The following is a 26759-nucleotide window of genomic DNA, read 5'->3' as shown; positions in this document are numbered from 1 at the left end:
ATAATAATAATAATAACACATTTGAATTAAAAGTACTGGGACGTAGAAGCAGGTTATTGCACATTTAATTAAAGTATTAGTAAACACCTGCTTATTAAAAAATTCAGTGATTCCCACAGCAGTAGTCGAAGGATGAGCTGTAGACACACAGTACATTCTCTCTAAACATGTGCTGTATTCTCCAGTCTAAAAGGGAAACCTTCTTACGTTTCTTTCAGCCCCTGGCATAGCGATACACTGTAAAAAATTTTATTAAAAAAAAAAAAAGTCAGATTAGGTTCCATTCATACTTAGGTTAGATTCATACTAATGTCAATAAATTAATGCTAAGCCTAAATAAAATCAGTAAAATAAATCAAATAGACTAAAGGTTGTTTTGACAATTCATCTGAATTAAACACGTGTGAGTTGTTTAGTATCAAAATTGTAACTAATATCAATAGAAAAATGTAACAAATAAAAATATTGTGATGTATCTAATATATAATAACAAAAATCTAGTTAATTCATTGATTTGTTTTAAAGTCACCAATATCAACCATTGTTAAATTTCCCCATAATTTTGTCATTTAAAAAAAAACTATATTCTATTCATTAACAAAGTTATGTGATATCTTGATAGTTACAGTTGAATGGTTCCATGTACTGCATTCATTCATTATGAGTTATTTATACCAACTACATGAATCTAGTGAATGATGACAGATGCGACTGAGTCAAGTGGAGATGAACACATAGAAATTAAATTAAATTAAATTAAATTAAATCTTAGAATTGAACCTGAATGTTACCATGTTGTACCATGTTTTAGCAGATCTATTACTTCTAATCTTAAGGCATTTTTGTGAAATACCTCATAAGTTGTATTATATTGACAAATATTTGACAAGTTTGAATCTTCTTTACAGGTGAAATGAATTTGATAAAATGTTTATTTTAAGTACAGCTAAAAATACATTTTATTTAACATTTTATATCTAATATTTTAATATCCTTTATTGCTGTCAGTCACAAATGGCCACATTTCTTATAGTGTAGTTCAACAGAAAATGTCTCTAGACAAACACTGACTGGAGAAATGTCACCGTTCAGCTGAAGCAAATTAAACAAACTGAAAATGCAGACGTGGAAATCACATCACAGCATCACCACATCAATAAACAGCATGATCCACTAATGAATGTTACAAAAAACTGTGTGTTTGTCACAAAGCACTGACAGACGTTCCCAATGCAAAGCTTCCTGTCAAATGTGTATTTGTTTCTTTGCCAACAAGAGAATAGAGGAAGTAGAGGAAGGAACTGTAGTTTTTTAGAGGATGTGAAACCAGTGCAGGATGAGGGTGTTGGTTTTCGTCAGACCTGTAATGTAATCATTCTCACTAAACTCGACAGAGACTTCACTATTACACTAAAGTATTCAAGTATTAATAAAGTATATTCCTGTAAGATGTTACATTATCTATTACATAGACAGTAAGTGGTGGATCCTGTTACAGTTTCTGTAAAATTTACAAGTTGGAATCAGGTTCTAATAGTTTGTATTTTTTATTATAGTTTAGTTTTATTTAGTTTTGACTTTTTTTTTTACTGTAATTCAGTTAGTTTTGATTAGTTTTTAGAGCAGGTTTGCTGGTTTTTATTGGTTTTCGTTATTTTCTAAATGCTTAGTTTTAGTTTCTTTATATCTTTTATCTTCTTCGTCGTATTCAAATAAATCCCAGACAGGACTCTGCTGCTTTCTCCCAACTTTAGTCTCCATGTTTCCAGGTAGAGTGGGGACCAGAAGACGACTCTAAATGATAAGTGACGAGAAGTGACGGACCGTTAAGAGTCGTATGGTGCCACTAGCTAAAATTGCTTGAGGGAAATAAATCGATTTCATATCAATCTGACATTGACAAAGACGAAAACGAAGGGAATTTTATCCATAATTTTTAGTTAGTTTTGTAAGCACGCAATACAGTTTCAGTTAGTTATTGTTTTTTTCTTTTAATTATAGTTTTTATTTATTCCAGTTAATGAAAATGTTTTTCATTTCATTAGTCTTCGTTAACAATAATAACCTTGGTTGGAATGAGCGGTTTCTTACATTTTTATTGCGTGTAGCGTCATATAATTCTGCTTCCTTACACTCTAAGTGGATACGAACACTTGTTGTAGAGATGTTTGCTGTAACTAATTTGCATGGAAGACAAAAGCAGAATGTTTGAATGAAGACTTTTTTGACTTTTTATTTACAAATCAATTTAAAGTAAAAAAAAAAAAAAAAAAAAAAAACGGTACAAAGATGAAAATAAAAATATGTAAATTTACATTTCCATTGTTTAATATTTATTTTTAGATAAGGAAATTAATTCACATCACCCAGTTTTTGCTCTCTGAAAATAGGGAAAAATGTCTAAATTGCAAAAAGTCAAGGTTAGTAGTTTCTCTGCAGAATGTTCTGGATCAAAAAATAATCAAAATGCCATTTTGTTGTAATACTGTATATTTATTTTGATTAAGACCAATTTAAAATGCAACTGTAAATAAATAAATGTATTCATATTTTGTAAGACTACACTTAATTAGCTTTCATTCTAGAGGTCTTTGTATTGGTTTGTGAATGTATATATGTTTTTTTTTTTTGTTTTTTTTTTTAAATTAAACAGACGACAGTATCGAAGCCCCTCCACAGCTGTGATGATCTAGACGTCCTGGATAAAACAATATGTCGCATCAGCCGCCCCGTGTATCGGAGCAATTCCCATGTGAGTTTGATCAGTCAGGACACGCTGCCTGAAACTTGGACATTTCCAACGTCTCTGATAAAACTTCTGTTGTGTTTCACTGAACCTAAGTTAGTGTCCCTGACTTCTGTCTTGTGTCCAGGCTACATTTGTGACTGATTTCCTCATCATGACTAACTATGAATGGAACGACACAGTATCACTGACCGTTAGCGCTAACAGGTAGACTCTTCTACAGTTCAACACACTTTCATGTCCTTTCCTATATTTGATATTCACACCAGCTCAATTTGACTTCCTCAGTGATAATCCAAACTCAACCAGAGCTTCTGTGACCAAAACCATCCCAGTTCAGTTTGAAATTCAAATGGCAGTGATAAAGTAAGTGGCACAGCATAAATAATAAGAATATGTCATGTCTGGGTTTTTCATCCTGTCAGCTATGTTTCCCTTTTACATGTCTGTTTTTAGGGCAGAAGACACAGTGTCTTATCTGAACTTCACATTAGAGGACAGTGCACCCAAAACAGTGGTTACAAAATACAAGGTGAGTTTACAAACTGTCACTGGACATGTATGAAAAAAGTACAACTCTGTAGATAGATAGATAGATAGATAGATAGATAGATAGATAGATAGATAGATAGATAGATAGATAGATAGATAGATAGATAGATAGATAGATAGATAGATAGATAGATAGATAGATAGATAGATAGATAGATAGATAGATAGATAGTAGGTTTGATTTTGACATAGGTGTGGACACTAAAGTGCTCCAAGGCAGTACTCCTGAAAGCTGATGTTTTTTTGCATTTTCATAATTTCCCATCATATAGAACTGATCAAACAAGTAAACAATCATAGTCAGAAAAAAATCAGTAATTGACATGTTTATAATGCATATCTGAATATTTAAAGACAATACAAGGATTTAATGCATTCTGCAAAGTTATTCTCATGACTAACATGCATTAGTATTTAACCTCACCTGTGAATTTACAGCCTCTCTTCCTCTTCCTCCTCCTTCTCCTCCTCTATCTCCTCCTCCTCTCTACTCTCTGTCTCCTGACAAAAACATGTTGATTCATGACAGATGAACAGATTATGGATACAGTGATCATACAGTTTGATGGTCCAGTTACTGTCTGAACAAAAAAGGCTTTTACTTTCAATTATTATATGTAATTTATTCCCAAAAATATGGATAAAATCACATCTAGAATCACATTTACAATCTGAGCTTTTATTGTATTTTCCCCACAAATTTTCTTTATGTGTGTTTTTTAAACACTTTCTCTCTTCCATAGAAACACGTGAAAATAATAAGTAAAATAACTTTTAAAAGTGTATCTGTTTGGTATAAAATAGTGTCTTTTCTTCAGTATCTGTGTTGAGCCTCTACAGTTCTAGACCCTCGAACTAACTCCCACTGGGACTCCTATAGAAGCGTCCTCTGTCCAGTTTTCTTTTCTTTGACATCCTTTACATCCCACATTGTAATACCGGATAAGTTGAGTTTACTTAAAAAAATTTAAGTAATGAGTAATGAAAACTTGAGTGTATTAAACTTAAATGCTTGATTTGAATGGAATTGCTATTTTAAGTACAACACACTAAATGCCAAGTTAATTTAACTTAAAATTTGTTGCAATGTCAATTGCTTCAGATAATCAGTGCATTGGACTCATTCTGAGTTGACTTAAATCAAAATCTTTTGCATTATAAATTGCTTTACAAAATTATTCAACTTAACATACTGCAGCACGGATGGAAATTAAGCAGGAAGATAGCTCAGTGTACTTTACCAGAACAGGAAGTGCTTTTATTTTGGCAAAGTATAAAGATTTTCATTTAACAAGATCTATCCCAGATGAACAGTAAAGCCATTGTTCTTCCTCTGGCTCTGACTCATGGTGCAGCTCTACAAAAATGCAAAAACAAACACAAAAAGGCCAATAAACACAGACGTACACACATTCAGTCCAAATTAACACCAACACCACAACCCTGCTGAACCCCTGCACAGAAAAAGAACACATTTTCAACAACATGCCCAATACCCACAATGCAATGCAGAGATAAAAAGGTGTTGTCATGACTGAAACTGAGTGATTTAAATCCATTCAACTTACACTTTTTCGTACTTTCGACTATGTCTACAAATTAGTAGAATATACTGAACATTTTATAGTAATGGAATAAAACTTAAATCATTCAAGTACATTGTAATTAAAGCATTTTAGTAAATACAAAGTCCAGGCTTACAGTGTAATTACCGAGCACACACGCATGGGCGTGTGCACACAAACACACACATGTACAAATGAACATGTCAATGACTCCACTGATATTCAAATGCGTCTGCTGATGTGACTCAGACAGAACGAATACAAACAGACTGAAACCTTACGTTAGCGCTCCAACTAGCAGGTTCCTTTTACAAGTAGATGGAGTGACAGCGGGGACGGCCAATCACATGTACATTAGCAAAACCAAAGAGCCAATCGGAGAGCGATATTTACGTTAGAGGCGGGACTTCTAGCAGAGACTGACTGTTAACCCTTTGTGTGCCAGAATCATTGACTAAACACTATGGACAGCGGTCGGACTGATAGTGAGGACACAGTAGTGGATGGATATTAGTAGGGACGTGTCCCTAGTGTCCCTACACAATTCTACTTCCCTGAACATCATGACAAGACACCAGGCACATCAGCTGCTTTACTGGACACAGAGCTGTGTATAGGATGTGTAGCAATGAAAATTTACATCATAATGCCACATGGTTTGCTTCCCCCAGGACAAACACGTAGAACAGAAAAGGACCTTTTTGACCAGTATGAAGTAAATGAAGTCCGTCAGTTAATTGTGTTTTCACTCTGCAGGTTGATAATCGTGGTTGGAAATCTTTTCCTGTCAATGTGACCCTGTTCTTTCCAACTAAACTAGAGCATGACTTTGAAATGAACAACTATCAAGTCATTGTTGAGAAGGTAACATGACATATGAAAATGAATGTCAGTGCTGTGAAGGAAATGACAAACGCTCATTGTATTTCTTTATTTGTTTTAAGAATAAAACTCAATGCAGGGAAACTGACACTGAAACTGACATGACATCAGAGGTAAGTGAAATATAACTACTACTACTAGGCTATTAACACAAACTGAGCATATCATGAGATTAGAAGCACTTTTATTTATTTACTTTTATTTTTTTGCTGTGGTCTTGACAGTATTGCTCCCCTGAAAGAAAATGCAGATTCATAGTGTGTGACAGTTTCATGTTGGACAAAGAATCAGATGTTGAGTTTGTGTTATCTGGAGAAGTGCAGTTTAAGGACCTCAAAGAGCAAGCAGCGGTATGTACTGACTACACACACAACACACAACACAACTAATATATCAGCACATGTGATGAACACAGCATTAATGTCATCTTTCTTTTCTTCAAAGAACATACCATTTCTGAAACGGTACACTGGAGATGGCGGAGGGGTGAAATTTAAAAGCTTCATATATGTGACCTATGACAAAGAAAAATACGTGGGAGAATCGGATAAACAAGAGGTTTGTTGAAAACTGATTGTATCATTTCCAATTTGAATGTTTATTTAATTTGGGTATTTATTTGTTTTTGCTCTTTTAATAATTCTGCCGTGGTTCTACACAGGGCAGGACCAATGGAAGTGTCTTGTGGAAAGGCAACGATCCAACCATGTCATGGGTGAGACTTTTTTAATAACAGGAAATTATTAGGTACTTCTAACTGTTATTCAATTTATGATCTGAATTTGATGCGATTTCCCACTAACAGACCGAAATTCGGATTGAGCTTATTATCGCACCTGATCAGATGCTGATCATTTCAACTGGAGCTGGACTGGGACTCTTACTTTTGATCATCATCACCATTATCATGTTTAAGGTGAGTACAGGGACACTGTCCAGATGTCCAGGGGAAAGCGCTGGTACACATTTTCACCAGTAATTATTTGCCTCTTAACATGCATAGTAATAGTGTACTGCCCCTTTATTAGTTATCATTAGGGCTGTAACGATTATTGGTATAATAATAAACTGCGGTAAAATTGCAGATGGTTAGTATTACCATTTAAATTCTAATTATCATGATAACCGTGTTTGATTACTGCACTTTTAGGGGAAAAAACCCGATGTAAAGTTATGCTTTTATGTCAAATATTTGAGTATAGTTTTTATTTATTACAATTTTAATTTTATTTACCTAATATTTGGAACCAATATTCACTTTTAAAGTTTTTGAAAAGGTTTGTTAAACATCTGTGTGTTATTTATACAGTAAATTATATACATTTTTCAAATCGGATTTTATATATTTTTTTGTGTTTTCTGGCCTTTTGTGTTTTTATAGTAGGTTAAAGAGAAAAAAATAATAGACAGATGAGATAGATGAAGTTGTGCTGAAAAAAAACAGATCCCAAACATGGCTATAGTAAACATTTGTTTATATAGTATATAAAGGCAAAATCAAAAGGACTGAAAAACGGACAAAATAGGCTCAGACCACTAAGGGTTAATATTTGAATGTTTCTGCCAAAAGAAAGTACATTGTGCCAATTATTTTATTTGTTTTTGTTTGTTTGTTTGTTTGTTTTGTTTTTTCTTCAAAATACAACTTGGTTAAATTATTTCAGTGTGTGTATTAGTACTTTTTGAACATTTTGAGCACAATTTCAATAATACCATGAATAATAATGATAACCGTGATAATTTTGGTCATAATAACCATGATATGAAATTTTCATATCGTTACATCCCTAGTTATCATAAAACAAATATGACATGTATTGAACTGTTCCATGTATGGTTCCTCTGTGAGAACCACACCTGTTTGTATTACCTCATTAAAAACACTGTGACCACAGTGGTTGTGATGGTTCCTCATCATCTTTTGTGGTTTGTTGCAACATAGCAGTTGCAGAGTTATGGTCATAACAACAAAATAAACCATTTGGAGGAGTTTCCTACCTCACAGCTGCTGAACATTACCAAAGTGGATTATCAAGCGGCTGGGTGAACCCATTATTTTTTCCAAATGACTTTTTTTTGTCTTTCCCAAGTGATTTATCACCATTTATTATAATATTATCCTTTGCATTTTGCATTTTTCTGTGAAAATCAGGTATTTTCCCTATATTTAATTCACTGATCATAGATGATCATAAAAGCTCAGAGTAAATTCAAAGAAAAAAAGGAGGAAAAACAGACTTTTTCTGCAAAATATATCATTTACTGAACATAAAACAAGCGCCTACAGCCTTATTCTCTTATTTTTGTCTTGTAGTTTCTTTTTTTGTTTTTCTGTATCTACAATACTGCTTATTATTTATTTTTATTTTACCTTTATTTAACCAGGAAAACCTCACTGAGTTTTCAGTATATAAAAATACATAGTCAAGTCAAACCTTCCAAAGTCAACTTTGCAAAAAGTGCCCATGAGATGAAGACAAAGTGCGTCAGATAAAACATCTGCAGCCAGATGTGTCCCTCTGTAAGTCGTACAACATCCTGTTAAAAGTGTCCAACAAAACCAGATCCTTCAGGTTCAGGTCTTTTTGTAGTTCGTTCCAGGTGAATGGGGCCACAAACCTGAAGGCCTTTTTTCCCTGTTCAGTTCTAACTTTAGGAACAGACAAAAAGAAAAGAAGAAGATTGAAAGCGTCTGTGGTTCTCCAACTGATGTAGATCAGAAGGTAGGATGGAGCAGACCTAGGATAGACTTATAAATTAAAATATGCCAGTGACTCAGTCTGAGCCGACAAAGAAGACCATCCTACACGATCATAAAGCAAACGATGGATGTGAGATTTAAAATTGGTGATGAACCTCAAATGACTTACCTGTCCAATGACTTATCATCATAATTACTGATATTAACCAAGATGAAAATATTGATCATGATAATACTTCTGTCCAGCCTTAGATTAGCAGCACTGAGACATGCTTTACATTGTGAATTCCATTTTCTGTGTCCATCCTCAGCTCGGCTGCTTCAGGAGGAAAATGCACGAGTACATTCAAGAACAGGAGGAGGCAGAGGCTCATGACGAGTTAATGCCAAATGTGGTCATTCCAGGAAAACCTGAGGAGGAAAACAAGCTTCTTGTTGCTCCAGTTTCAGCTCCAGCACCGGCTGATTCCGAGAAGGAAAATGAGTGTGAAAAAAGTGAAGCTCTGGCTATAAAGCTTGACTGATGTGTTAAGAGCTTCATGGAAGTGAGGTCAAGGTTCACTGACTGTAGAAACAGCTCAAATATTTGACCAATTGTCTTTTTCAGGAAGTGTTTGGTCTTGTGTGTTCATGTAATCCTGGGAGGGTGGAAAAAAATAGCTTTCCCCTCCTCAGCATCAGAGGAGACTCCAAGTACAAACAATGAAAGGCTCAAAGAAAGGCTGTATAAATAAGGTTTTCTTCTTAATTAAAGTTATGTTTCATTCTTCGCTGTAGATGCTGGAGTCACTCCAAACACACGTCAAACACAGTATCAAAGTTAAATACAACATATTTAGATGACCCCTTTCGTATTTTATTTGCCAACAAAGCCAACAAAGTTATTAATGAGTAAAGTTATTTTGTGACATTTTAGTTTTAATTGTTTTTCTTTTTTCACAAACGTTTAATGTTAACACTGTACAGTTTGAATTGGTGCTTATTGGTTCCTTCCAAGTTTCTTTTATAGTTTTATTACAATTAAGGGTATAAGTATACTAGTTACAAATGAACAAAAACACACTTAAGAGGCTAAAGTTAATGCAATTTTATAAAAGCAATGTCATATTTAAGACTTTTGAAGCCCTACAATTTTGATGACTGAAATTTTCGGCTTTTTGAAGACTCGGAGGAGCACTGGGTCTGGGTGTGTATCGGCAAGAATCTGGCGCTACGATACAAATCACAATACTAGGATTGCGATACGATATATCATGATACTGTTAAAAGTGTTGGTTTTTTTTAATGATTATTTCCTTGAAGAATTGAATTAAACCAGAAATCTGCACAAATACTAAACACATTTTTATTTGATCAGAACAGGATCTAATGTTATATCACAAAATGTACCTGTGTTCAAACTTAAACTATGTTTTACAGACATTACAGTTTAAGAGCCTGTTCAAATGTTCATATTCTGTTTGTTCAGAACTAACATCAGAACAGGATTTTTGTGCAATCCCAACAAAGGAACTAACATTATTTAATAAAAGAGTGTTAAATAATAATAAATGAAATATAAACTAAAAAGAAAAACAGAAATGAACCTCCACTATATCTGCATTTGAATAAATACTTAAAAATATCGATACAGTTTTGTGAAATGAAATATCGCGATATATTGCAGACCCGATATTTTCTTACACCCCTAGGTCCGACACCGAGAAATATTCAAATGTCAGAGAAAAACCGAACCCGCTTAAAACTGTATGAACTGAATCACAAGTTTTAATAAAATATTCCCAAGATGTGATATAACTGCACAAACATTCTAGTAAATGTCCACAGTGGAATTTCATGACTTCCAAAACAGGAGACTTTTTTGTTTTGTTTTTCATCACAGTGACGATCCAGAGAAAGGGATAGTTTTAAGCGGTACACTGACAATATTCTGTCGAGTAGGCTGTATGTTCACATGTATTTTAACTTTAATCTGATGTGATTGTTATTTTGACATTTCACCTTTAATCTTTAACTGATACCCCATGACACCCCTGCCTCCCCCTCAAAAACATTCATCCATTCATTCATTCATTCATTCGTCTTCATCTTCTGAATCCTCACTGGGGTTGTGGGGGGTGCTGGAGCCTATCCCAGCTACCTGTGGGTGAAAACAGGTCAAAAACAGTCTCTCCTCAAATTTGCACAAATCTCATACATGACCTATTTTAATTCATTTTTGCTTGAACATTAAAGTTAATTGTACGACTTTTCCAGGGCCTGGGAAATGAGAAGTCAATTCCATGACTTTTCCAGGTTTTTCCTGAAACAGAGCACCTGTATGGAAGTAAATCTGTCTCATCAGATTTTGAATTATAAAACTATTGAATTTCTAGCTCTGAGTTTTTTTTGCTCTGAAATTAAGTGTCTGATTTTTTTTTTGCACTGAAATTAAGTATCTGATTTTTTTTTGCACTGAAATTAAGTATCTGAATTTTTTTGCACTGAAATTAAGTATCTGAATTTTTTTGCACTGAAATTAAGTATCTGATTTTTTTTTTTTTTTTTTTGCACTGAAATGAAGTATCTGGTTTTTTTTGCACTGAAATTAATTATCTGAATTTTTTATTTTTTTGCACTGAAATTAAGTATCAGATTTTTTTTTTGCACTGAAATTAAGTATCTGAATTTTTTTACACTGAAATTAAGTATCAGATTTTTTTTTTTCACTGAAATTAAGTATCTGATTTTTTTTTTTTTTTTTTGCACTGAAATTAAGTATCTGGTTTTTTTTGCACTGAAATTAATTATCTGAATTTTTTATTTTTTATTTTTTTGCACTGAAATTAAATATCAGATTTTTTTTTTTCACTGAAATTAAGTATCTGATTTTTTTTGCACTGAAATTAAGTATCTGATTTTTTTTTTGCACTGAAATTAAGCATCTGAATTTTTTGTCTCTGAATTCAACTATGTTCATAAATTTTGAATTTAAAAAAAATTCAGATACAAAAAATTCAGATCACACATGCGTGCTGACCATCTTCTTGCATCAGTGTCACATGACCAACCTAACGTAACTTGATTGGCCAGCTGTCGGTTTGACTTGAGATAGAAACAGTTGCTTATCCTTGGTGTCCTGGATGTGTGATTGGAATTTTTTCATCTGAATTTTTTTCATCTGAATTTTTTTAAATTCTAAATTTATGAATATAGTTGAATTCAGAGACAAAAAATTCAGATACTTAATTTCAGTGTAAAAAAATTCAATGGTTTTTATAATTCAAAATCTGATGAGACAGATTTCCTTCCATACATCTGTGACATCCTCCTCCAGCGCACCATTAGAAGTCTTCTTAATGTGTTTTGTAACATTAGTAATAGCCATTTGTGATGTATTGCACATGTATTTATTAAATTCTTGTACATGTATTATACTGTATATGGAACTGCTTGTTTATGCAAACCTGATCCTGTTTGAGTGGGTTTTGAGTTGAAAGTAAATGTAAACCTGCAGATGTGGAACTGTGAAAAGGTTGCTGGTCATTTATTACCATCTAATGACCTCCATGGAGGAAAAAAAACAAAAAAAACCTTCAGTTATAGTAGATTTATCACACATATTAAACATTCACGTCAACAGGATTAGCAGGAATTTCAAATGGTTTCTTCTGATCTTTAGCTTTGTGTTTCTGTTTTATGTCATGTAATCTGAGTTACAGGTTAATCTGCTGTTTCAGTCAAATAAAGAAATTGCAAAAAAAAAAAGTATAGTTTGACTTTTTTTTTTTCCAGTTTGAGACTTCTTTGAATTTAATTCCTTAGATTCCTCCAATTTTTTTTTGGCATTTACTTATATTTTGATATACATTACCAGACAAAAGTTTTAGAACACTCCAATTTTTCCAGTTTTGTATTGAAATTCCAGCAGTTCCAGTCCAATGAACAGCTTGAAATGGTACAAAGGTAAGCAGTGAACTGCCAGAGGTAAAAAAAAAAAAAAAAGGTAAGGTTAAACAAAACTGAAAAATAATGTACATTTCAGAATTAGACAAAACAGCGAACAAGAAATGGGTTAACAACTGAAAGCAGTTCTGCAGCAATGGAGGTTGATCAACCTGGAAAGTTGGTGCTACCAGTTCCTGCAGGTGTCCCAACATTTGTGAATTCCTTCAGCCCCCTGTGTCTGCAGAAAAGGAGTGTGGAACACACTTTGGTACCATACCGTTGGAGTATTATTTAAACAGTATTGGACTGCACAAAGTAGTGTGTTACTATAAAAATCGGACCAACGGCCCTGGAGCTTACCGGCCAAATTAAAAGCTTTGGGAAATGTATCCAGATGCCATTTATTCTCACCCAGTTCTGTGTATTTATTCTATTACAGAAATAGCCCATGTTTTGGTCATATTCCAATCAGATCTGTAAAAAATTCAAATTCCAATTTGATATCATTAATACTGATTTATTAGATCAATCCACTTCCTATCTGTTATAATGGGAACATTTTTCAAAGTCGCACCAAATCCAGAATCAGATCCAGATGGAAATAATTTCAATACCTTGTGCTGACATCATCATACAGAAGCTGTATACCAAGTTTGAAGTCAATCAGAACTGGAGTTTGGGAGAAGAAGACGATTGAAATGTTTTCCCCACAAGAGCCCATGTGAAATTTTCCATAAGTTCCCGGATCCAGAAGAAGATCCTGATCAGGATGTGGACATTATGTTTGGGTCATCTCTAGAAATTTACACTGGATATCATTTATATTTACTGAGTTATTGCATTGATCCACTTCCTATCTCTAATAATGGGGACATTTTTCAAAGTCGCACCAAATCCAGAATCAGATCCAGATCCAAATAATTTCACTAACTTTTGTTGACATCATCATAAACAAGCTGTATACCAAGTTTGAAGTCAATCGGAATTGTAGTTTGGGAGAAGACGATGATTAAAAGTTTTGTAACAGATGACAGACATCGCATGACGACAACAGTTTACAGCCTGTCAGCTGGTAGGCTAATAAAAACGAAAAAGAGGAAAAGGCAATTAACGATAGAAGAGAGACAGAGCATCAGAACACTGAAAAATGTAGGTGTGTCCTTCAGAGAAATGTCCAAGAAAGTGCAGGTGTCAGTCAGTCCAGTTTCCTTCACCATCCAAAGGCACTGAAACTGGACTGGGAATGCAGACAGAAGAGGTCTGGAAGAAGCACAGACACAACAGAAGCAGAAGACCAGTTTATGACAGTCAACAGCTGGAGTGAGAGCAGACTGACAGGACAACAGCTGGAAGCACAGAGAAGAGAGAGGAGGAGGAGGAGAGGAAGAGTTTACACTGGGAACAGCAGACTGAACAGTTGCAGGTTCACCCGTTGCCATCAGACTCCGGGGCCAAAACCAGCCCGCCAAAGGGTCCAATCTGGCCCCTCGGAGGAATTTGTGAAATACAAAAATTACACTGAAGATATTAACCTCCTAATACCCAGGAAATGTCAGCAAAGTACAAGTTTTTTTGTTTTTTATTAAATAAGTGTCTATATTGGAAACATCATGATGCAACAGTTTTTCCAGATGCAGTTTTTAAAGTTTTTATGGAATGTCCTTTGTGGTGGACAGTTTTCTTTTCTTTTTTTTGTATAAAGTTGTGAAACTCTTGTCCACAAATGTGGACAGAAAACCCATAGCTGGGTCTGAGGAGGTTCATGTTAAAATCATTTTAGGTCATTTCAATGTAAAGTGGATCAGACTAGTAAAATATTATCATAATAACCTATAAATAATGAAAAGTGCAAATTTTCCTCTTTGTTTTAGTATAAAAAAGTTAAATTAGAAAAAAAGTTACATTTACAGACTACCCTTTTACATAAAATATGAAAATCCTGAACAAATATGAACAATCTGAAATGTGTTAAGACAAGCATGTATAATTTTATACAATATTCTGCCTGTTACTAAATCTTTAAGTTGTGATGCACATGTAGAAATGATCAACTTAGGTGTAATATTGTTAACATTGCACTTTTTTTCTAAAGAATTTTCAGGTTGTTCATTTTTGTTCATGTTGTGTTCAAGTACAGTTCGTAGTGTAAACATTTTCATCATGGAATTTAACTTTTTTCACTCAAAAACATAGAGAAAACTTTGGAATTGACATTATTTATAAGTTCTTATCCTATTATTTCTATTATTTGACTGGCCCGGCCCACTTTAGATCATATTAGGCTGAATGTGGCTCCTGAACTAAAATGAGTTTGACACCCCTGAATAAAGGTTATCTGTCTGAGATGAAAGTGAAAGTAATTTCAGGTTCATTACACACAACAGCTCTTTTCCATTCTGTCATATTATTGAAGTTGACATCATCTATCATCTTCATCAATGGTGACTGTGTGGAAATAGTGCAGTTACAAATTTCTGGGCACACACATCACGGACACCCTCTCCTGGACTACAAACACCACAACCATCGTTAAAAAGGCCCGGCAACGCCTCCACTTCCTCTGGATCCTTAAAAGAAACAACCTCTGCAAGAGTCTGCTGGTGGCCTTCTACCGCTCTGCTGTTGAAAGCATTTTAACAGACTGGATCACAGCATGGTATGCAGGCTGCTCTGTCACAGACACAACAGCACTGCAGAGGATTATTAGATCTGCAGAAAAACACCATTGGCTGCCCTCTTCCACCACTTCAGGACATTGCCAACTCCTGTTACCACACAAGAGTCAGGAACATCAGCACAGACACTTCCACCCTGGTCATCACCACTTCACTCTTCTGCCATCAGGGAAACAATACAGGTCACTCAGATCACGCACCATCAGACTCATTAACAGTTTTTTTCCAAAAGCCATCCACTCTCTACAGGGTGGGGAAGCAAAATTTACAATATTTTGAGGCAGGGATTGAAAGACAGTGTATGACCAATTAGTTTATTGAAAGTCATGAGAATTTATTTGCCACAAGAAAATGTCCATAATAGAAAATGTTTTTATTCGATGTGTCCTCCTTCTTTCTCAATAACTGCCTTCACACGCTTCCTGAAACTTGCGCTAGTGTTCCTCAAATATTGGGGTGACAACTTCTCCCATTCTTCTTTAATAGTATCTTTAAGAAAGTCGACATTGCTGTGTGATGTTCTATTGGTAGCATGTTCTAAAACGACCCAAACAGCAGAATCCAGAGGGTTTAGATCTAGGCTAGAAGGCGGCCATAAATATGATTCCCAAAAATTTGCTAAAGTTGGATTTGTTGCTGTTGTCAACAAGTGTTTTGGTGTTCTTGTGTAAGATTTTAACTTCAAATCATATTTTACTGCATTTCTAACGCTCTTGTTGTCTACCTCAAGTTCAATTGCCATTTTTCTCATGGATTTGGTTGGATCCTTTAGGATTTTGGATTTGAGAGCTTTAATAAAAGCTTTAGTACATTTTTTGTTGCTTCCTCCACTTCCAGACTTTCTGGTAATAGTTTTGCTCATAGTCATTCTCTTCTTTCCATTATAAACAGTCTTTATGGACACTCCAACTATTTTTGAAATCTCCTTTGGTGTGACGAGTGCATTCAGCAAATCACACACTCTTTGACGTTTGCTTTCCTGATTACTCATATGGGCCAAAGTTTCTGAAAAGGTATGGATAATAGTGTTAGGTATGATTATGACATCAGTATATGTTTGGTTTCAAAACAATTGACGTAGTGCCTGCTGAGAAAAAACAACTAAATGTTCAATGTAAATTTTGCTTCCCCACCCTGTAAACCACCAACATTCACCATAGTCACCAGCACATTAAAATCCAAGCCAGGGGACTTTTATACAAATGCACTTTTATATAAGTATTTTAATTTATATAGTTGCACTTTTATACAGAAGCACTTTTTTATATAGTTGTACTTTTATATAGAACTATTTTAATACTGATGTGTTAGGTGTGTTTGTTGAATGTATTTACAAGTGGGAAGAGTGTAGTTTGAATGTTATTTGTGGTTTTTTATGTGGGGGGCATGTGCAATTTCCTTGTATTCACTATGCAATGACAATAAAACTTCTATTCTATTCTATTCTATTCTATTCTATTCTATTCTATTCTATCCAACTGTGACATAATGTGTAAACCTTCTACTGCTGGTGAAAAACATATCCATACTATTTTCTGAACCTCTTGTTCCTCGTGAGGATCACAGAGGACTATGGGTGAAGGCGGGCCCGCCCTAAACGTGTCGCCAAGTCATTACAGGACTAGTCGCCTGATTGGTGAGTCCCAGTCTTGTCCCCCCTCCCTGTCCACTAAACAGCTCCAGAGGACGGCTTCATCTATTCTTAATAATGACTCCCATCCTTTACGAGGTGAATTCCAGCTCCTTTCCTCTGGGCAGAGGTTTTCAGTCCCAGGTTCAGGACACAGCGTTTATAAAAACAGTTTTGTTCCTGTCGCCGTCACTGAGCTCAAGAAGAAATAGTGACATTGCACTTTATTCACTTATTTTAGTTATTTATTCTATTTCTTTGCTCTATTTATTATTATTGTGACTTCAAATGTTTAAATTCTGTGTTCTTATCCTGGTTTTTATCCCAGACTGTTTTTATCTTCTCTGGGTTTTTATTGTGTTTTATTGCATCTTGTTTTTATTTATTTGATCTTTTTTTTTTTTTTTTATTCTTTTACTTATCCATGCTGCTATACTGATGAATGGTGGAACACTGAGCACTTTTTGTCCTGTCTGGAAGCTCAATCAAGTACCTGCCGAACAGGTTCAATGTATGTGTCGAGGCCCAAAACGGAATCTGGCCGGATTCAGAATCGGGCCGGCCCAGAATGGAATTCTATTCTAGGCCGGCCTAGAATGGAATCCTGCTGCTATAATGTTATTTTTATACCATGTTTAATGCAAATGATCCATAATTCCATAATTTGTCATAATTTTACATTTTCAGTCTTACATACCTTGAGTAACTATTGTCAATTTCAGTCGATTTCACTGTACCATATATTGGTGGGGGAGTACCACTAGGTTCTATTTGTAAATAAAGTGTATTATAGTTTACTGTTAAAATGTTGTTTGTTTCATTTTTTTTCACATATTTGCAAATTCCATGTATTGATTTTTGTAATAATTTAGATCATTTGCATTAAACATGGTATAAAAATAACATTATAGCAGCAGGATTCCATTCTAGGCCGGCCTAGAATAGAATTCCATTCTGGGCCGGCCCGATTCTGAATTGGGCCAGATTCTGTTTTGGGCCTCGACATATGCCTTGCTGTAATGCCAAAAGCAATCATCTCATCTGCAAAACAAATGTACCCACGGGTAGAAATAAAGTAACCATGAACCACGACATATAGAGACGAACAACCATTAAACATAAATATAAAGTGTTATATTTGTATTTATTGTCATTATCTAATCCACTTCTGTGCCCAGACACCATAAGTATCATAACCCATAGTTTGTCTTTTGTCTCTGTTACTGTCCAACAAAATTTACTCCCATTTAATGTTAATGTCCAGAATCCTCTCTGGAACATCTTTATAAAACACTGGAAAAATGCTTTGATTTTGTACACTAATGTTCAGTCATTATATGCAAGTAACTTTAAAAATGCACAAAAACATCAGATAAAAAAGGTGCAGGTTTTTAAATAGAAAAGCAGATGTGTGTCCTCTGTGATATGATCAAACAGTATGTGTTGTACAGAGTCAAACAGAGGGGTGGGATGTTTTACAGAGGCCTTTGAGGGGTGGGTTTTCAGTCCTGTCTGTTCAGTTTCAGTCCGCTATCAGCGATGTGAGGCTGCTTCAGTGGTTGGAAAGGCTGGTTTTTCAGAGTTGTCCAGGTCTGCTCATCAGTCTTCCTGTCTGTCACTGAGGAGGGGGCTGGGGTTCGGATGGAGGCGCAACTGAGGGGTTCTGAAGGAGAAGAAGGAAAGGTGTTTTTAATGTTGGGGTTGATTAAAGTAATGGCAGGTTTAGGGATGTAACGATTACTGGTATAACGATAAACCGCGGTAAAATTGCAGACGGTTAGTATTACCGTTTAAATTCTAATTCTCTGATAACCGTGTTTGATTACCGCACTTTTAGGGGAAAAAACACCTATGTAAAGATCTGCTTTATTGTCAAATATTTGAGTATAGTTTTAATTTATTACAATTTTAACTGTATATACCTAATATTTGGAACCAATATTCACTTTTAAAGTCTTTGAAAAGGTTCATTAAGCATCTGTGTGTTATTTATGCAATAAATTATATACATTTTTCAAATCGGATTATATATATTTTTTTGTGTTTTCTGGTCTTTTATATTTTTAGAGTAGGTTAAAGTGAAAAAATAATAGACAGATGAGATAGATGAAGTTGTGCTGAAAAAACAGATACCAAACATGGTTATAGTAAACATTTAGTATATAAAGGCAAAATCAAAAGTTCTGAAAAACAGACAAAATAGGCTCAGACCACTAAGGGTTAATATTTGAATGTTTCTGCAACAGAAGGTACGCTATGCCAATTATTTATTTTTTTATTTTTATTTTTTTCAAAATACAACTTGGTTAAATTATTTCAGTGTGTGTATTAGTACTTTTTAAACATTTTGAGCACAATTTCAACAATACCACGATAATAATGATAATCGTGATAATTTTGGTCACAATAACCGTGATATGAAATTTTCATATCATTACATCCCTAGGCAGGTTCAATGTTTGTATATTGGTAGTGAAAGCTAAAACGAAATTTATTTATTGTAATAATACATAATTAAAAATATTTAATAAATTGTCTGATTTTTTTTCAGTGTTTTTGCAAATGATGAACATCAGCAGTAAGTGATGTCAGATACTGTATTAAGAGTTTGATTTCACACGTCTTTTTGAAATTACGACTGTAAACGCACAAGTATTTTGTTAAAGTAGCAGAAAATATAACACTGTTGTTCTTTCTGCACCCTTTCATTCATAATGTGGTCAATTTGCTGACATGTAAAAGTAGATTTTCTTTGATCATATGAATGAAATAACCGAAACAATAACTGAAAACAAAAAAGTTTACTAAATAACTGAATAAAAACTAAAAACTACAATGAACACTTCAACACAATAAATCACAGTCTATTTTTGTCATTTCATTGATATTTTCCCGTATCTTAAAAATACAGGAAAAATCTGTAAAATAAACGGTTAAATTCTGTTAAATTACAGATTTTTTTTTTTTTTTTTACAGTGTACATGGAGGCTAAATCTCTAGTCCAGGGATTAAAGCAAAAATTTTTCATCTGACTGAAAATTTTCTTCTGATCAAAATCATTGGCCACTATTAAAAATGATGCAATACAATACTACTATAGTGTACAAGTTTATATAGTCAAATTTGGTAATACTGTAAAACACACTGAATGGGAGAGTGTACAGGTGTAGAAGATTAGTAACATGGATAGAAAAAATGTCATGAGTGGTATTGGTGGGGGGTCTGGGGGTCCTCCCCCAGAAAATTTTTAAAGCTTCAGGTCAATTTTGGTGCTCTGTGGTTAATTTTAAAGGGTATGAAAACCTTTGAAGCAAGTGAAAATAACTAGAAGAAAACCTTACTGCAAAAAATGAGTGAAAAACTTTTTATTTAACAATTTAGGAACTCCTAAAACATAACTCCAAAAGCACATGAATTTTGGGGAAAATGTCTGTGTAAATGTAACCCTAACCAACTCATCTTCAGCTTCTCAGATTGATGGCGGATCAGGACTTTTTTACCATTGGAACCATACAGAATTTTCTTGTGGCAAACTCCGCACATGCACGCACCTGCCTGCTTCATTTTTTTGCACCATGATCTAATTGGAGTTCCATCGTCTCCCTTCTCATTAAGCCACGCCCACCTCCATCTATTTTTCACGCATCTCTCAATAGTTCCCACTTCAGCACCTTCCTCTACAAACGTGTCCATGATGTCGTATATGCTAGCCAAAATAATCTGTACGTCGTCAACCTGCGTCCACAACCCCGCCCCCTCCGCCAATATCATGTTCTCTTTTGATTGGAAGAAATTACGTCAACTGAAACAGAAATTCTATTCCGTTCCAGATCCTCTCTGAGGGTATTTAAAATACAGTGGCTTTGCAGATACCAAGGGTGTTACTCATTCAATGTTATCTTCGTACTGTTCCACACAGATAGAAATAAGATGCTAAACGGGTCCAAATAAAGCACTTATGCAGTCGGGCGCATAACCGCGTAAGGCCGCACGCACGGGAAGGGCACATACACACAAACACACACACACACGCACACTAGTCATATACCGGCAAGAGGAGATAAGCTATGAACCCAAACATGAAGGTCCATGTAGATCAGTTCTGTCTTCTTCCCTTTTCGCTGTGGTTCTTTCAGAATGAAAGCTACTTGTTCGCACTAAACTAAAGTTAGTCTGGAGGCTGAACTTCGGTAAAGCTGAACTTGTCCATGTGTTTCTGAGGCACAGAATGAGCAGCGTTTCCTTCCAAAGAGAAATAGTCATCAATCTCTCCTCCCGACATAAAAATAAAGAAGTCATCTTATTATCATCACTGTTAAACCTACCAGCCCCCTGTGTGTGTGTGTGTGTGTGTGTGTGTGTGTGTTAAACACCTGCAGACCCAGGACAGGATCGCAGTTCCGACTGGACTCCGCGAAACATGTGGGGAAGTTACTTCAATATGACTTTTTTCCCTCAATTTTTCCATTTGACGGAAATCCGTCGTGGTGACGGAGAACTTTAATCCCTGCTCTAGTCAGATAACTACAAAAAGCCATCACACACAGCCTAAGTGTCCAGAAGCCAGACAAAACTAGAGGAAAACTCAAAAACTCAACATTTTGTAAAATGCACTCGGGGACCCACACCAGTCCCTTGGTAAAAGGCATTGAGCTATTCTAAAAACTGGAGCACCAGGAGGAAACTGGTGCAAACTGTGCACAGAAAGGCTCTGCTCTGACTGGGAATCACCTCGTCTGAGGAAGTGCTGCATTTGTTTGCACAGTATGAACAACCCAATGAAGAACATAGATGAATGGTGCATTTCTGAGTAAAATGTTCATCTGCACACTTTAAACAGTTCAGGGATGCACTGCTGTGAATGAGGCCACTGTGTTTACACTAACATCGTGCCTTTGTTTTTATGTAGTAGTAGTTAAGTAGCAGTAGTTTTATTTCGAGCACATAGAATCATCAGATAACAAAGAATCATACAACATGGTAAAAAAAATAAATACAGTTTTTCTGCGCTCGAAAAGGAGTGGGCAGAAGTATTACTTATTGACTCCCACCCCCTTTTTACAAACTAATAATCAAACTACGAGGGCCGTTCAATAAGTTCATGGCCTCACCCAGAACAGAACAACACAGACTGATAATTTATATTTTATTTTTCAACATAATCTCCATTTACAGCAATGCACTTGGTCCATCGATGTTCAAGCATCACTATCCCATCACGAAAGAATGTAACATCCTGTATTATAACAACCAGTATTTCTGGGTGAGGCCATGAACTTATTGAACGGCCCTCGTAGCTTCCTTTGCTTTGTTAACACACATTTTCCTCGGTATATTCTTACAATAACACAAAACATCCATACAAACCATTCATATACTTTTTTAGTCACCTCATACACAATCAGATTTGCAATAATCAACCGTTTTTAATATAAACTGTAATATTTATATGCACTTCAGATATTTATTCCTAATACAATTGTTAAGGGTTAGTGTTTTCTTCTATTCTGTAATGGGCTGTTTCATTTGTGATTCTGTTATATTTTTCTAGTTTTTTTCTGTTCTCTTCTGTGTGTGGGTGTGTTCTGTCTTTCCCTCCAAACAGATAGCAGTTGATTGAGGATGAGCTGCAGGAGTGGTGTTGGTGTGCTGGCTGCTTCTGCTTGGTGCCTCACAGATGAACTGGAAAATTTAAAGCCAGATCTTCCTTCCTCCCAGGAGACACCCCCCCCCCCCCCGGGTGCAGACCAGCCTTTTGTCATTTTTGTTAGAACTTTGTGAAATCAGCTATAGAAGGAGGGAATCTGTTTCTTTAAGTTTTTTGTTGGGTAAGATTGATGTATTTTGGTTTCTTTCTTTTGTGTTTGTAGACTATTATGATTCCCTTACCTGATTTAATTTTTCTTTTTTGTAAATAAATATCTCATATTGCAGTGGCGTGGTTGCTGGTCATTTTGTTCATTTGCTCCTGTTTGTTAAGGGACATGGAGGGAGGGGAGTTTCACACCATGTTGCGTTTCAGCAACCCCTAGACCGAGCGTAACAACAATGATCAATAAATATGATAGTATCTTCTTATCATGATAACCAATTAACTACAATATCGTATTTTATGCGTACTTCTATAATGTTCTATAATTTGTTATTACAGTGGATTTATACATGTTTCTTTTTAACTCGGCCTATTAAATTTTTGTCGTCAAAACCTGCAGAAACTGTTACGCCGGTGTTCAGTTATCACCTAGATGAAATATGTGCCTACAAACAGGTTTCTACCACATCCTGTTTCACAGTCAACTCTCCATCACAGCTGGGTACAGTCGACCTCTTATCTTCTAGTGGTGACATCCGTTATTTTTCATTTCTACAGTAAATGTCTTACCTTGCTCTTTTTTCGTTTAGCCTTTCTTTGATTCTTTTTTTGCTGCTCCTCAAACACACAATCTGCATTGCTTTTGTCTGTCTTTTCACATTCTGAAGGACATCAAAAATAGTATCAGATGATTATTCTGTCGAAAAAAAACAACAACATGGGGCGTTGAAAACAGATATACTTCAATAACTCCAGCAGACCTGAAGGGATGCTGCCTTGTTGTGGTCCATCCTGCTGATAGGGGCTCAGATGCAGGAAAAGGCTTCTCAGGACTGACCTTGTAAGAACTGCTTCTTCAAATTGAATTAAAAAAAAAATCAGTAGCCACATGTTTCACCAATACTTTTCACACTTTAATTCAGTGCTTCCCAACCTTTTTTGGCTCGTGACCCCATTTTAACATCACAAATTTCTGGTGACCCCAGACATTCAAAATGGAAACTTTTTTTTGTTACTAAAATTAATTTGTTTTTAATCATGTAATAGTTTGCTATACTATGTTCCAAACAAACAATTTTAGAGGACATTTAGTCTATATAATGTATGGATGGAGGCAGTAAATCCAGGTGTAGATTACTGCACAAAGGGAGAATTCTATTTTCCTTGGTCAGGATATGTACAGTCAGTCCAGCTGTGATTTACAAGGCTGACAGTTAATACTGAACAAACAAGAACTCAAACTATGAATTATGAAAGAGCTGCAGCATCTGAAAACGACCACAATGAACATTTGAAAGATAAACAGAACCACAGTTTCAGCTTCAGAGTTTGTCATGTCTTTTATGGATTGGGATTGTCTCTGTCAATTCACTATATATTTTTTTACTAATTTTTTTAAAAATTTTCATCAATTACTAGAAATTTCAGGTGACTCCATTTGAATTCCAGGTGACCCCATGTGGGGTTCCAACCCCAAGGTTGAAAAACACTGCTTTAATTCGTAGGCTTGTTCTTACCTTTGTCAGATGAAAACTGGATCTGGGTCTGTGGAGTCCGGCTCTTGGAGGTCTCACTACAAGAATCTGATGTGAGGGTATGCGCAGAATTCACCACCTGCCTTTTAGGCTGAATTATGAGCTCAGCTGGACCGTCTTCATTTTTCTTTTTAGGATTTGGTGATCTGGTTTGGTGAGAGATCCTTGCAGTGGTTCTGTCAGGTAGTGGTTCAACAGGAGATCTCAGTTTGGGGTCTGATGAATGGGGTGCACGGGGGTCGGATCGCTGGTTTGCCTCTCGAAAACAGGAGGAAGTCCTAGAAAAACTGGACTGAGACTGCAGGTGTGGGAGAGAAGTGGCTGATTCTCTAAGAGGAGTAGCAAAAAGGCTGATGAAGGATGTGGCAGAAGGGTTTGGAGTGGTGTTTTTATCACGATTGTCTTCAGGTTCGGATGGAGCTGGGAAACCAGACTGGTCAAGGTCTCTGGGACCAGGCTGCAAAGTGCTCGTGATCGGGGTTGCAAAGAGGCTCCGGAAGGCCGCTGTCGGGGTCTTACTGGATCTGCTATTCCTACAGCTCAGTTCAGTAGGATGATGTTGTTTCACACCATGATTTGGGTTTTGGTGGATCTCAGTGGGCAGATTACTAAGACAGTTTTCTGCATCAGTGGTTCTGGTGGAAACATCTCTACATTTAGACTCTCTGAAAATGGAAGAGGGGCAAAAAGGTTTTATGGAGGAACTAGAGTCAGAGAGGTGAGGTTTAGGAGTGGATGTCTGAGTAAAAGAATTTGAAGGAAGTGATTCATCGTTACAGTCTGCAGTGCCTGCAGCATCAAAAGACAGGAAGTTTTTGTCTTTTCTCTGATTAAATGAAGAACCTCCTTCACTAACAGGTCCTTCTTTGACGCCTCCTTCGATTTCTGCAGATGCTGACACATGCATCTGTGACTTGACATCACTGGTAGGCCTCTGAGCTGGTTTCAGAGACTCTGCCAAAGCGCCACACTGTTCTTTATCCCCAGAGCCCACAGTGAGACCAGGGCACATATTTGTATTCACTTTCTTGGATAATAGGCTCTTGTAGGTTTTTTCCTGAAAGTGAACAGGTTCACATTTTTTTTCTGAACACAGGATAGGATCAGAGACCTGTTTGGGTTCAGTTTTCAGTGTAGATAATACAGTTTGTCCAAAAGGAGGTTCACATGAGAGGCTAAAGCTTTCACTATCCCCTGATTTAAATGACTTGAGAACAGCGCTGACAGAATACGGAGCTTCACTTTGATTTGGAGAACCTGACGCAAAGTCGGATGAAGGAGTCGTAAAGAGACCCCGGAAAGGTTTGAAGAGCTGAGGTCCAAGCACAGCTTCAACTGAATAACAAACTGGCTCTTTTGGTGGAGACTCGTGAGGCTGGTCGTCATCTGCTAGATGTGGTGGGGAGTCATCCTCTGTAGGATGAAGCAGGTCTTTGCGTTGACCAGTTTCCTTCTCAGTGTTCACCTCTGAGCTGCTGTAAAAGTTGGGTCTGGAAGAAAACGAGAACATCAGTATGATAGTTCCTTTGACATAGAAACAGAAATGTTATCACTGCATGCACATACATAATAAAGCATGTGCACCTGACACTGAAATGTGATCTGGATCTAGATGTCCTTGTACTAAAGATTCTCTACACTGTCTTTGAATGTTTATGATGAACAGTCTTCATCTGTTCCTACCAAGGTTTTAATAGTTTGGATTTTTCATTATAGTTTAGTTTTATTTAGTTTTGACTATTTTTCTCTAATTCAGTTAGTTTTAATTAGTTTTGAGAGCAGGTTTGATAGTGTTTATTAGTTTTCATTATTTTCTAAATGCTTAGTTTTAGTTTAATTTTAGTTTCTTTATATCTTTTCTCTTCTTCACCATCCAATCCAAATAAATCCCAGACAGGACTCTCCTGCTTTCTCCCAACTTTAGTCTCCATGTTTCCAGGTATCAATCAACCAATCAATTAATATTGATTTGTAGAGCCCTTTAAAACACTTAAAGTCACCACAGTGCTTTCCATTTGGTACAATATTACAGAACATTAAAGTGCAAACTGTACAAACAGTGCAAAAACAGACACATTGCACATATTTCTTTTCCAGTTAAATCTTTGTCCCTTCTCCAAACCTAAACTCTTTATTTAGTCTAGTCACAGATCACCATGGCAGTGGATTTGTTTGTTGTACGTCCCTAAAATGAGTCCAGGGTGCTCCCACGCTAAAACATTAGTTCCACCTGATACATGTTCGAACCTGAAGAAGAAAAAAACATCCAGGAGTGGTCCCATGCCCCCCTGGCAAGCCTTCACGCCTCCCTAGGGGGCCCGCCCCACAGTTTGAGAACTACTGCTTTCATGTAAGACAGCGCCAGACACCAACAAACTTCAGATGATAAAGGAAAGTAATTCTGCTAAAGCTAACACTAAATTGAGCTTTTGTTACATATCATCTCTGACTCCCACTGTCTCTGTAGAAACTTTCAGGGTCAGTGCATAGTCATGGGGGCAGGTAGGAGAAACATATGAGGTGAGGGAAGTAGAGGGCGGTGTAGGTGCAAGGCAGCCCACATTGTCAAAAGGGGCAGCTGAGGGGTGATTACAACATTTAATGTGGGTGTTGTTTAGTTCTAATGTAGTTTGATACCGCCTGCTAACATCTGAGGTAAATATGAAATGACATTGAAGGCATATTCTCATTTCCATTCATGTTAGAACAGATGCACACCCAAAACAATCCGATT

The 26759-nt window shown here is 36.0% G+C and overlaps 2 protein-coding genes across 11 annotated transcripts in view; one reads left to right on the top strand and one right to left on the bottom strand.

Annotated features, from left to right (window-relative positions):
• LOC115426396 (integrin alpha-M) overlaps positions 1–9742 on the top strand; it is a 36456-nt gene extending 26714 nt beyond the window's left edge. The window contains exons 21-31 of the mRNA XM_030144500.1: positions 2654–2752; positions 2874–2953; positions 3035–3112; positions 3203–3278; positions 5620–5727; positions 5808–5858; positions 5970–6095; positions 6190–6303; positions 6407–6460; positions 6551–6661; positions 8758–9742. Coding sequence (XP_030000360.1) covers positions 2654–2752; positions 2874–2953; positions 3035–3112; positions 3203–3278; positions 5620–5727; positions 5808–5858; positions 5970–6095; positions 6190–6303; positions 6407–6460; positions 6551–6661; positions 8758–8970 — 1110 coding nt within the window. The 3' untranslated portion in view covers positions 8971–9742. The remainder of the gene's footprint in view (positions 1–2653; positions 2753–2873; positions 2954–3034; positions 3113–3202; positions 3279–5619; positions 5728–5807; positions 5859–5969; positions 6096–6189; positions 6304–6406; positions 6461–6550; positions 6662–8757) is intronic.
• Positions 4581–26759, bottom strand: part of LOC115426401 (uncharacterized) — a 29872-nt gene continuing 7693 nt past the window's right edge. Inside the window, exons 8-11 of one of the 10 annotated variants that reach the window (XM_030144539.1) lie at positions 24005–25515; positions 23252–23344; positions 23061–23152; positions 4581–4655 (exon numbers count right to left, since the gene is read on the bottom strand). In XM_030144539.1, coding sequence (XP_030000399.1) covers positions 4596–4655; positions 23061–23152; positions 23252–23344; positions 24005–25515 — 1756 coding nt within the window. In that variant the 3' untranslated portion in view covers positions 4581–4595. Of the gene's footprint in view, positions 4656–17803; positions 18342–22636; positions 22707–23060; positions 23188–23251; positions 23345–24004; positions 25516–26759 lie in introns of those variants that run through there. The other 9 variants (XM_030144548.1, XM_030144556.1, XM_030144563.1 and 6 more) reach the window with 9 other exon arrangements.

The sequence above is a fragment of the Sphaeramia orbicularis genome, chromosome 1 (genome assembly GCF_902148855.1).
Source record: "Sphaeramia orbicularis chromosome 1, fSphaOr1.1, whole genome shotgun sequence".
NCBI lineage: Eukaryota > Metazoa > Chordata > Actinopteri > Kurtiformes > Apogonidae > Sphaeramia > Sphaeramia orbicularis.
This window is presented reverse-complemented; position numbering and strand designations above follow the sequence as displayed.